General features: G+C 43.5%; 1 protein-coding gene across 1 annotated transcript in view; it reads right to left on the bottom strand.

Moving 5' to 3' along the window:
* Nucleotides 1–9,824, bottom strand: part of LOC105477199 (N-acetylneuraminate synthase) — a 40,567-nt gene extending 30,743 nt beyond the window's left edge. Inside the window, exon 1 of the mRNA XM_011733597.2 lies at nt 9,726–9,824. Within this exon, the coding sequence (XP_011731899.1) occupies nt 9,726–9,728 (3 nt within the window). The 5' untranslated portion in view covers nt 9,729–9,824. The remainder of the gene's footprint in view (nt 1–9,725) is intronic.
* Between the last annotated feature and the right edge of the window lie 2,576 nt (nt 9,825–12,400).

Below are 12,400 nucleotides of genomic sequence, written 5' to 3'. Positions count from 1 at the left end.
GCTAGTTTTTTGTATTTTTTTAGTAGAGATGGGGTTTCACCGTGTTAGCCAGGATGGTCTCGATCTCCTGACCTCGTGATCCACCCGTCTCGGCTTCCCAAAGTGCTGGGATTACAGGCTTGAGCCACCGCGCCCGGCCTTCTTGCCATTCTTGATGTCCATATGAAAGAACCTAAGATAGTCACTAACAGCCTGGGACTCCTGGGGAAAAACAGAGGAGGTGTCACAGACCCCATTCTAGGAAAAACCTCTGTTTTCCTCATGTAACCCCAGGAATTGAAGGAGGATAGAGTCCTCTCAAAATCTAAGGCTCTGTTCCGTTTTACATTACATTACCTGACACTTTGACTTTGGGGTGGTGAGTGGGGGGTGTCCAAAATTACTTTGCATTGTGAGAGAGCTTTTAGCCTTGGTGTGTAATAACCAGGTGGGAAATGTATTCTAAGGGATGGCTAATGGCAGTTACAAGGGATACTTGGCTCTTTGCATGCTTGTATCAAAGAAGCATGCTCTTGACCACCTAGAGGCATGGAAACATCTCCACCCCACCCCCTCGCCCCTGCTAGATATGAGACTTCCATAGGGGATGGGCTGATTACAAAAAGAGCTGATTAGATTTGGGTTGCCTTGCAATGAAATCCACAGTAGAAGCATTGCACTGTCTTCTCCGGTAGCATTTCCTTTCTTTTTGGGGATCCAGGATCCAGTATAAAAATGGGACCCTTAATTTTGGGGATCTGTTTTTACCTTCCAGCTGTGGCTGCTTGTTAGAACATTGGCTCACTCCTCTTAACCCACATCATGGGTTAAAGAAATCATTGCCAGGAGGCCTTCACTCCCCTAGAAGGGCATCATTTGTTAAGTCCTTTTTCTATGGTTTGGAGTAAAAGGGGCAATGATTAGAAATGTATGCCCCCATGATAGTTTCTATAGCAGATTCTACCATAAAGTCTATGGTTCCACAACAGACTTTATCTTATGAAAGTTATGCTAAATAATGGAATTTCTCTAGATTACTTACTGGCTAAACAGAAGTATCTGTGCAGCGGCTGGCACTTGTGGCCTAAGGATAAATACCTCACATCGGGCATTATAGAGATTCAGTTGTAGGGGATTAGTGGAAAGGCTGCTTAGTTAAGCAAATAGACTCTTCATCTAGCTCATTCTTTGATCTATTTAATTTTAGGTGGTTTGGTTTGTGGGGGCCCTGGATAAGGAGAACAGTCCAAACATTTGGTGTTATCCTTGCAATAGTCATAATAGTAGTCTCCTTGGTGTGCTGTATTCTCTCAAAGGTTTTAAGTGTTTGCACACAGCCATCTTTAGAATGTCAAATGGGCTCTCTTCAGTTGGAATGACAAGAGATGAAAGAAATGTGCAACCATGCCGGGTGTTGTGGCTCACTCCTGTAATCCCAGCACTTTGAGAGGCCAAGGCAGGTGGATCACAAGGCCAGGAGTTCGAGATCAGCCTGGCCAACATAGTGAAACCCTGTCTCTACTAAAAAATACAAAAATTAACTGGGTGTGGCAGTGCCTGCCTATAAACCCAGCTACTCAGGAGGCTGAGACACGAGAATCACTTAAACCCAGGAGGTGGAGGTTGCAGTGAGCCAAGATCACACCACTGCACTCCAGCCTGGGTGACAGAGTAGACTCTGTCTCAGAAAAAGAAATGTGAAACCATGAGGACACCATAACCTACGAATGACACGCTGAGACCAGAAACCCAAAATAATGGGAACTGAGAGTGGCATTAAGGCCCTAAGTTTTGGTCACGGTCTCACCTAAGTGAGAATGTGACCAAAAAGGGGGAATTTTTTTAAACAAAATTAGAGGAGGCCATTGTTTTGGAATGAGCTCTAAGCCCCAAACCAAACCAAAATGGAGTCGCTTGTGCTAAATGTGACATAGTGATGCTAAGACTTTAAGGAACACATAGGTCCTAGAACAAACCAGGTTTTGTTTTTCTTCTATAAAAAGGACGTTCCAGCATAAGGAGGTACTCTCTACTCAGTCCTTGTTCCCACCTTGCAAAACTCACTGTTCTATTGTTTCCCAGTGGGTTTCAAGACCAAATAAGTATATTTATGCTGGGATAGTGACATCAATGACTAAAGTTTTGGTCAATCTCTCAAAATTGAGAAAATGACCAAAAGCGGGGAATTGTTAAATCAAGTTTAGCCTAAAGCTGCCTCCTTATATACTTTAAGTTCAGCCCAAAGGTGTTCTGTACATCATGAACTATAACAAGTGGAGATGTAAACAGACTGTAGCCCATATCTGTGCCAATCACTGAGTTTTGGTCAATCAAATGTAGCCAATTGTTCCAACTATGTTAAAATAAGGCAAACACTGAGATGTAAGCAATCCAGTTGCTTCTAAACCTCATTTCTGTTTTCTGTACTTCACTTTCCTTTTCTTGTCCATAAATCTTCTTCCACCACAAAGCAGGGCTGGAGTATCTATGCCTACTCTGGCTCTAAAGGCTGCCCAATTCGTGACTTGCTCATTGCTCAATTAAACGCCTTTAAATTTAATTCAGCTGAAGTTTTTCTTTTATCACCATGGCAGAGACGTTTGAACCAGAGTGACTCCATCTTGAATGGGGGCCAAATAAAATAAGGCTGAAACCTTCTGAGCTGCATTCCCATGATATTAAAGCATTCCTTGTTACAGGAAGAGATAGGAGGTCGACACAGGGTACATGTCACAAAGACCTTGCTGATAAACAAGTTGCAATAAAGAAGTCGGCCAAAACCCACCAAAACCAAGATGGCAATGAGAGTGACCTCTGGTCGTCCTCACTGTTCATTATACACTAATTATAATGTATTGGCATGCTAAAAGACACTCCCATCAGTGCCATGACAGTTTATAAATGTTATAGCAATGTAGAAAGTTACCCCATATGGTCTAAAAGGGGGCGAACTCTCAGTTCCAGGAATTGTCCACCCCTTTCCTGGAAAACTCATGAATAACCCACCCCTTCTTCAGCATATAATTAGGAAATGACCATAAAAGCGGACAGCCAGCAGCCCTTGGGGGTGCTCTACATATGGAATAGTCATTCTTTTTTTTTCTTTGAGACAGAGTCTCACTCTGTTGCCTAGGCTGGAGTGTAGTGGTGCAATCTTGGCTCACTGCAACCTCCACCTTCCAGGTTCAAGTGATTCTCCTGCCTCAGCCTCCCGAGTAGCTGGGATTACAGGCATGTGATACCACACCCGGCTAATTTTTGTATTTTTAGTAGAGATGGGGTTTCTCCATGTTGGTCAGGCTGGTCTCAAACTCCTGAGCTCAGGTGACCTACCTGCCTTGGCCTCCCAAAGTGCTGGGATTACAGGCATGAGACACCGTTCCCGGCCAGAATAGCCATTCTTTGTTCCTTTACTCTTTTTTCTTTTTTTTTTTCTCCTGAGACGGAGTCTTGCTCTGTCACCCAGGCTGGAGTGCAGTGGCATGATCTCGGCTCACTGCAACCTCTGCCTCCCAGGTTCAAGCAATTCTCCTGTCTCAGCCTCCTGAGTAGCTGGAATTACAGGCGCCTGCCATCACACTCAGCTAATTTTTGAATTTTTAGTAGAGACGGGGTTTCACATGTGGCCAGACTGGTCTCAATCTCATGACCTTGTGATCCACCTGCCTCGGCTTCCCAAAATGCTGAGATTACAGACATGAGCCACCACGCCCAGCCTATTCCTTTACTCAAGTTGAACAATTTTCAAAAGCCAAAGAAGCAGTTTATAACCTTGAAGCATTTAGCAAACCTAATATCTGACCTGCCTAAATTAGACCAAATGTCTTTATTTTACCAATAATCTTTAAAATTGTTTTTATTTCCCAAAGGTTACTAAAGTCATGTGAACTAAAAGGCATTACAGTTTTTTTCTTTCAAAATATTTAAGTGCTTATTTTTCTTCAAGCCGATTAATCAGAGCTCTTTTATATAAACATCACACACACAACGCATATATAACTACACAGACAGATAGATGGAAGAAGAGCCAGTAGTTGTAGGATTTTTACATTTCTTAATTGGATTATTGGCTTTAGAGTGGAGCCCTTAGAAGAACAGGGTGAGGAAAGCATGCAGTTTCTAGGGCCTAATAAGTAGGCACACCTGGAAGGTAAAATGGATTCCCCCAATATTAAGGGTTTCATTTTTAAATCAGATCTCAGATCCTAAAAGGAGAAATGCTATGGAACAAGACAGTGCAATGATTTTACCATGCATTTCATTGCAAAGCAATCGAAAGCTAACCAGTCCATTCTGTGACTAGCCCATCACCCACAGGAGTCTTATCTCTCAGCTGGGGGTGGGGGTGACATTTCCATACTTTCTTTTTTTTTTTTTTTTTTTTTGAGAAGGAGTCTCACTCTGTCACCCAGGCCGGAGTGCAGTGGCATGATCTCAGCTCACTGCAACCTCCACCTTCTGGGTTCAAGCAATTCTTCTGCCTCAGCCTCTTGAGTAGCTGGGACTACAGGCATGCCCCACCACACCTGGCTAATTTTTGTATTTTTAGTAGAGATGAGGTTTCACCATATTGGCCAGGCTGGTCTCAAACTCTTGACCTCGTGATCCACCTGCCTTGGCCTCCCAAAGTGCTGGGATTACAGGGATGAGCCACCACGCCCGGCTCATTTCCATACTTTCTAGGTGGCCAAGAGCATGCTTCTCTGATCCAAACATGCAAAGAGCTGAGGATTCCCCCATAATTGCCATTAGCTGTCCCCAAAACTATATTTCCTACCTAGCTATTACATGTTAAATTTCTCTCATAATGTGAAGTAACTTCTGATACCCCCCAAAGTCAAAAATATCAGATAATGAAATGCAGAAAATAACAGAGCCTTAGATTTTGAGAGGGATCTAACTGCTTCAAATTCCTGGGGTTTCATGAGAAAAACAGAGGTTTTTCCCAAAATGGGGTCTGTGGTGCCTCCTGTTTTATCCAAGGAGTCCCAGGCTGTTAGAGTTTGAATATCTGCTTTTAATTAAGCTGACTTTTAACCATAGTGCTCTTCTTAAAAAGTCCTTTTAAATTTCTTATTACCTAACTTTAGCCAGGCCAAACGGTCAACATTTTTCACTTTTAAACTTTGCCAAAAGGAACCTTATAAGTGAAACCACCAAGCCTCAACTAAGGTTATGAAATAACCGCAAGTGTATGAGGTATTTTCATTTTTGGGGTTTGTTTGTTTGTTTTGAGATGGAGTTTAGCTCTTGTTGTCCAGTCTGAAGTGCAGTAAGACAATCTCAGCTCACTGCAATCTTCACCTTCTGGGTTCAAGTGATTCTCCTGCCTCAGCCTCCCAAGCAGCTGGGATTACAGGTGCCCACCACCACACTTGACTAATTTTTGTATTTTTAGTAGAAACAGCGTTTTGCTATGTTGGCCAGGCTGGTCTCAAACTTCTGACCTCAGGTGATCCGCCTACCTCGGCCTCTCAAAGTTCTGGGACTACAGGCATGAGCCAAGGTATTTTCTTTTCTTTTTTTCTTTCTTTTCTTCTTTTTTTTTTCTGAGATGGAGTCTTGCTCCTATCGTGCAGGCTGGAGTGCAGTGGTGCGATCTTAGCTCACTGTAACCTCCACCTCCTGGGTTCAAGCAATTCTCCTTCCTCAGCCTCCCGAGTAGCTGGGAATACAGACATGTGCCACCACTCCTGGCTAATTTTTGTATTTTTGTAGAGACAGGGTTTCACCATGTTGGCCAGGTTGGTCTCAAACTCCTGACATAAGGTGATTCATCTGCTTTGGCCTCCCAAAGTGCTAGGATTACAGGTGTGAGCCACCACACCCTCACTCGCCAAGGTATTTTCAAAGAGGTGATAAGCAATTTTTATAAAACTTAGAATCTTCAAAGGTAGCTCAGAAAAAGGAAAATTTAAGAAAGGAAGATAGAAGTTGTTTATGAAGGGGAAGAGAATCAACAAATGGTAAAGGTCACATACATATCAACCAGAAAGTATTCATTCCCTACGCCAGGATTGAACTTGGGCCACCATTATAGAATGGTGAAGCCTTCACTGCCAAGCTACAGCACCGGACAGTTTCCATTGCTCTTCCCAGATGGAGTCTGGAGCAGTCAATTTTGAGCTTCCAAAGACTTATAACTGTTCAAGATAATTTTTAGAGCTGACTATGACATAAAGCCCAAGATTCCTATTCCCTGGAAGACAGAGATCAAGAGAAAGTACCACCACGTGGTTACAAGGTCAAGCTCCCAAGGACATAAAACAAGATGGAGACCTCATTCAGTCTGTTTTGTTTTGTTTTGTTTTTTTCTGTGACCTGCAGCAAGGTTTGGAACTGACCAGTTTGTCATGCTGGCTTGAACAGTGGGATAATGAAGTCCTAGGCCCACATTCTATCCTAAAGTACCCCCCTCCATTATAGAACAACACAGAAAGACTAGTCTCACACCTTACAAACCCCTTTTCCCATTAATCCAAACTTTACAGAGGAAAGGAATGGTCATTTTTACCATTAATTCAACTGGTTTGCACAGAGAGAGAGAGGCCAAAAGTCTGACTGATGAGAAATCCTTACCCTTTTGCCAGCATGTCAGATTTCTGGGTTCTCTTTCCTTAAGCCCTAGCAAACCTGCTCACCACACAATAGCTCTGGAAGTCAAGCTGCAACACAAAAGAAAATCTTTTTTTTTCCCTTCTGTTTCATGGAACCACAAGCAAAACCTTCTCAATTTTGTAAGATGCTGTCCAAAGGGTTTCATAGGGTAACTAAATTAACATTTTCCATTCTGACCAGAGCAAAATTTGTTTGGCAAAACATAGACATTAGCCACTTTGCTTAGCACCCAATATCGAGCTGGCAAGGCTCAAACATGCCCACAGTTGGGCCATGTCATCTTTAATCCAACCTCCAACCAGGGGTTTCAATATGTGGTCTCTGGGCAAGATGGTCACCCTGAGTAACAGAAAAGATAGGAAAGAAAAAGGAGAGAAAGAAAGAAAAGCATTGCCTGGCCAGGCGCGGTGGCTCAAGCCTGTAATCCCAGCACTTTGGGAGGCCGAGACGGGCGGATCACGAGGTCAGGAGTTCGAGACCATCCTGGCTAACACGGTGAAACCCCGTCTCTACTAAAAAATACAAAAAAATAGCCGGGCGAGGTGGCGGGCGCCTGTAGTCCCGGCTACTCGGGAGGCTGAGGCAGGAGAATGGCATAAAAACCCAGGAGGCAGAGCTTGCAGTGAGCTGAGATCCGGCCACTGCACTCCAGCCTGGGCGACACAGCGAGACTCCGTCTCAAAAAAAAAAAAAAAAAAAGCATTGCCTGTGGCAGGGTGGGGAAGGCGAGGAGCTCAGGGAGGCCAGAGAAAGGTGCACTGTATTGGTCTGTTTCCATGCTGCTGATGAAGACATACCTGAGACTGGGTAATGAATGTATAAAGAAAAAGAGATTTAATGGTGATATGGTTTGGCTGTGTCCCCACCCAAATCTTATCTTGAATTGTAGCTCCCATAATTCCCACATGTTGTGGGAGGGACCTGGTGGGAGATAATTGAATCATGAGGGCAGTTTCCCTTATGCTGTTCTTATAATAGTGAATAAATCTCATGAGATCTGATGGTTTTATAGGGGGTTTCCCCTTTCACTTGGCTCTCATTCTCTCAGAAAATGGGGTTTTCTTTTCTATCACATTGTCAGGCTTCAAATTTTCTGAACTTTTATATTCTATTTCCCTTTTAAAATTGAATGCTTTTGACAGCACCCAAGTCACCTCTTGAATGCTTTGCTGCTTAGAAATTTCTTCTGCCAGATACCCTAAATCATCTCCCTCAAGTTCAAAGTTCCACATATCTTGAGGGTAGGGGCAAAATGCCACCAGTCTCTTTGCTAAAACATAGCAAGAGTCACCTTTACTCCAGTTCCCAATAAGTTCCTCATCTCCATCTAAGACCACCTCAGCCTGGATTTTATTGTTTCAGTCTGGATTTTATTGTCCAAATCATTATCAGCATTTTGGTCAAAGCCATTCAACAAGTGGCTAAGAAGTTCCAAACTTTCCCACATTTTCCTGTCTTCTTCTGAGCTCTCCAAACTGTTCCAACTTCTGCCTGTCACCCAGTTTCAAAGTCACTTCCACATTTTTGGGTATCTTTACAGCACTGGTCCACTCTACTGGCACTAATTTACAGTATTTGTCCATTTTCATGCTGCTGATAAAGACATAACCAAGACTGGGTAATTTATAAAGAAAAAGAGGTTTAATGGTCTCACAGTTCCACTTGGTGGGGGAGGCCTCACAATCATGGTGGAAGGCAAAAGGCACATCTTACATGGCAGCAGACAAGAGAATGAAAACCAAGCAAAAGGGATTTCCCCTTATAAAACCATCAAATCTCGTGAGACTTACTCACTACCATGAGAACAGTATGGGGAAAACCACCACCATGATTCAATTCTCTCCCACCAGGTCCCTCCCACAACACATGGGAATTATGGGAGCTACAATTCAAGATGAGATTTAGTTGGGGACACAGCCAAACCGTATCACCCACCCATTGCAGTGATGCTTAATCAAAAGTTCAAGTAGTCGCTTTTTGGTCACCAAGGGACCTTTTCCAGCTGTCCCATTAGATCCCAAATTTCACCTTTGGGGAGAAAAGCTTCCCCATGTTCCAAGGTCCCGTATGTGCCTAATCCTGTCACCCACAGCTGTCAGCAAAGAGTACAAGGCAGGTTTAATTTTTTAAATCAATTAGTTGCCTAGGCTTTTTATTTGCCTTTTGTAAAGTCTTTAAATAAAAATGTGGAAATCTTTTTAAACTCTTCTGTATATCAGTTGGGCACGGTGGCTCATGCGTGTAATCCCAGCACTTTGAGAGGCCCAGGCGGGTGGATCACGAGGTCAGGAGTTCAAGATCATCCTGGCCAATATGGCGAAACCCCCTCTCTACTAAGAATACAAAATTAGCTGAGTGCGGTGGCGCATGCCTGTAATCCCAGCTACTCTGGAGGCTGAGGCAGGAGAATTGCTTGAACCTGGGAGGCGGAGGTTGGGGTGAGCCGAGATCACGCCATTGCACTTCAGCCTGGGCAACAAGAGCGAAACTCCGTCTCAGAAAGAAAGAAAAAAAAAAACCCACAAACAAATAAAAAAACTCTTCTGCATATCAACAGACATCCCTAGATGAGACTAATTAGGGAGCCCTCATTTTCAAATGCATTTCAGTACAGTTTTATTCATTTGGAATGTTCCACTTTAAGTTACGTTTAGTACGATTTCACCATTTCTGTAAGACTTTGCTGCTTCCGGGGCCCTAACACTTATGTATATATAAGTCAGAAGGAACTCAGTTCTTCAGAAATTAAGTATCTAATTTTTATCTAAGATACTGGGTTTGCTCTCAGGTTCCCTTGATTAACTTAGCCAATGCTTTTTTTCCTATGTAAGCACTCAAGAAAAATGAAACAAAGGGGTGAAAAACAAAAATCCCTGTGATTTCCAAAACCCAAATTTTACAACCCCTGCAATATTACCATTTACTACCAGTTTCTTTCTGACCCAGTCAGATGTAAGAGGCCTTAACATGATCCAAGCCAGTTAATTACCAGATCTAATTCAATCCTGGACCCAGTCCAGTTTCTGTTGTGATTTCCAAACCCAGTTCGGAACAGAAATTTCCTCAAAGAAACTCGGAGAGCTCAAAACACAAATCCATGGAGTTCTGAAATCTGAGCAAGAACTTACCATGATCCCCAGCTGCTCCAAGAGATCAGCGGACACAAATGGGTCTTGCAGGTACCTTGCTTGTTCACTCAGCACCCCTGGGGGTCATTAGAAGCTCTACTTCAGATCCTGCTTCTGACCACATCAGTTGAAAGCAAAGCTTCAGCTGAATTAAATTTAAGGGAGTTTAATTAAGAAAAGAACAATTCATGAACTGGGGAGCCTTTTGAGCCAGGCTAGGCTCAGAAACTCTAGCACAGCCATATGGTGGAAGAAGGTTTATGGACAGAAAAAGGAAAGTGATGTACAGAAAACAGAAGTGAGGTTCAGAAACAACTGGATTGGTTACAGCTCGGCATTTGCCTTATTTGAGCACAGTTTAAACAGTTGGCTACATTTGATTGGAAAAAAAAAAAAAAAAAAAAAACTCAGTAATTGGCACAGGTGTGGGCCATGGTTTGTTTATACCTCCACTTGTTATAGTTCACGATGTACAGAAAACCCTTTAGGCTGAACTTAAAATATGTAAGGAGGCAGCTTTAGGCTAAACTTGATTTAACAAGGGATATCAGAGATGACCTTGTACTGAGAGAGGATTTGACCTTGGCGTGTGTAATGGTGGACGAGAGCTACAAAGTTAGGGGTGGCTGAGCACAATTTACAGGAGTAGTCTTGGCTGTTGTTTTTTTCTCTCTTAGGAAGCTGTTGTTTAAGGATCATACTTCTAGTTTGGAGGTGCATTCTTTATTTTTATTTTTATTTTTTGGAGACAGAGTCTGCTCTGTCACCCAGGCTGGAGTGCAGTGGTGCAATCTTGGCTCACTGCAACCTCCGCCTTCTGGGTTCAGGCAATTTTCCTGCCTCAACCTCTCACATAGCTGGGACTACAGGCATGCACCACCATACCCGGCTAATTTTTTGTATTTTAATAGAGACAGGGTTTCATCATGTTGCCCAGGGTGGTCTCAAACCCCTGAGCTCAGGCAATGCACCCGCCTTGGCCTCCCAAAGTGCTGTGATTATAGGTGTGAGTCACCACACTGAACTCAGAGGTGCATTCTAAAGGGTCTTCGTCATTGCTTTTTCTCCCAAAATTAATCTCAATTTGGCTTGTCTGTGTACATTTAGGTGAGGAACTGAACTGTTGTTTTCATAGGTAAATGACAGAGTTTACTCAGCACCCAAGAGAAAGCATTTTGCAGCCAGTCACGGTGGCTCATGCCTGTAATCCCAACACTTTGGGAAGCCGAGGCGGGCAGATCACGAAGTCAGGATATTGAGACCATCCTAGCCAACATAGTGAAGCCCCATCTCTACTAAAAATATAAAAATTAGCTGGATGTGGTGGCGTGTGCCTATAATTCCAGCTACTTGGGAGGCTGAAGCAGGAGAATAGCTTGAACCAGGGAGTTGGAGGTTGCAGTGAGCCGAGATGGCACCACTGCACTCCAGCCTGGTGACAGAGCGAGATTCCATCTCAAAAAAAAAAAAAAAAAAAAAAAGAAAGAGCATTTTGCCCTTCCTCGCTGAAAGGCGCCCCTCAGTGACCGGGCGCCACGTGGGAGTGTCTGGAGGGTTGACCCTCATGACGTGCAACGGCCCTACAGGGAACCCTCCACCAAAATTAGTTTTAAAAAGGCTCGTCCAGGAAGGGCATATGGAAGCTGATGACTCCGCACTTTCAGCCCTCCTGGAGGGACTTAGACCTCCAGAGTCAGAAACTGAGACGCTAAGAAGGCAGCAACGCCGTAGTGGAGACACACTATGGAGTCCTGCCCGCAAACAGCACACACTGACGCACTCCACAAAAGCCCTAGGACACAGCTCAGTTCCTCCTTTTAAGAAAAAAAAAAAAAGGAAACAAATAATCTAAGAAGGCGGAGAAAACAAGAAGAGTAACCCCCTTTGGGGCCCTCTTAGTGTTACGGCACCTCTACTTGTTAGAATTTGTGTAAAATTGAAATATTACGGTCTTTGTGCACAAGACGACAATTGCATTAAAGAAAAAGAGCCCAGGCCGGGCGCGGTGGCTCAAGCCTGTAATCCCAGCACTTTGGGAGGCCGAGACGGGCGGATCACGAGGCCAGGAGATGGAGAGACGATCCCGGCTAACACGGTGAAACCCCGTCTCTACTAAAAAATACAAAAAAACTAGCCGGGCGAGGTGGCGGGCGCCTGTAGTCCCAGCTACTCGGGAGGCTGAGGCAGGAGAATGGCGTAAACCCGGGAGGCGGAGCTTGCAGTGAGCTGAGATCCGGCCACTGCACTCCAGCCTGGTTGACAGAGCAAGACTCCGTCGCAAAAAAAAAACAAAAACAAAAACAAAAACAAAAAAAAAACCAAAAGAAAAAGAGCCCAAAGGTCCATAGAATTTCTAAGTTCTCTTTTTCTCTATTTCTTTTCTGCTTACTTTAACTCTGCTGTTACTTTTCTACTGAGATAAAAACCACTGTTTGGATCCGAACTTTTTTTTTTTTTTTTTGCAAGCCGGTAAACTTGTGTTTATCTCATGGCTAGAGTTCTGAAGTAAAAGCTATAGGATCTCTGTGTGTGTGTATGTTTGTGTGTGTGTATTTAAAAGACCTTTATGATAGATTTCTATAATTTTATGTTTAACTGGTAATTAAATCAGTTTTAATTTCCCTCTAGCACACCAGACTTTTTCCTCTCTGTATTTAGAGATGTAAATTTTGCTG

This window comes from Macaca nemestrina, chromosome 14, assembly GCF_043159975.1.
Source record: "Macaca nemestrina isolate mMacNem1 chromosome 14, mMacNem.hap1, whole genome shotgun sequence".
Lineage (NCBI taxonomy): Eukaryota > Metazoa > Chordata > Mammalia > Primates > Cercopithecidae > Macaca > Macaca nemestrina.
Note: the sequence above shows the minus strand (reverse complement) of the source record. Positions and strands in the feature narration are given on the sequence as shown.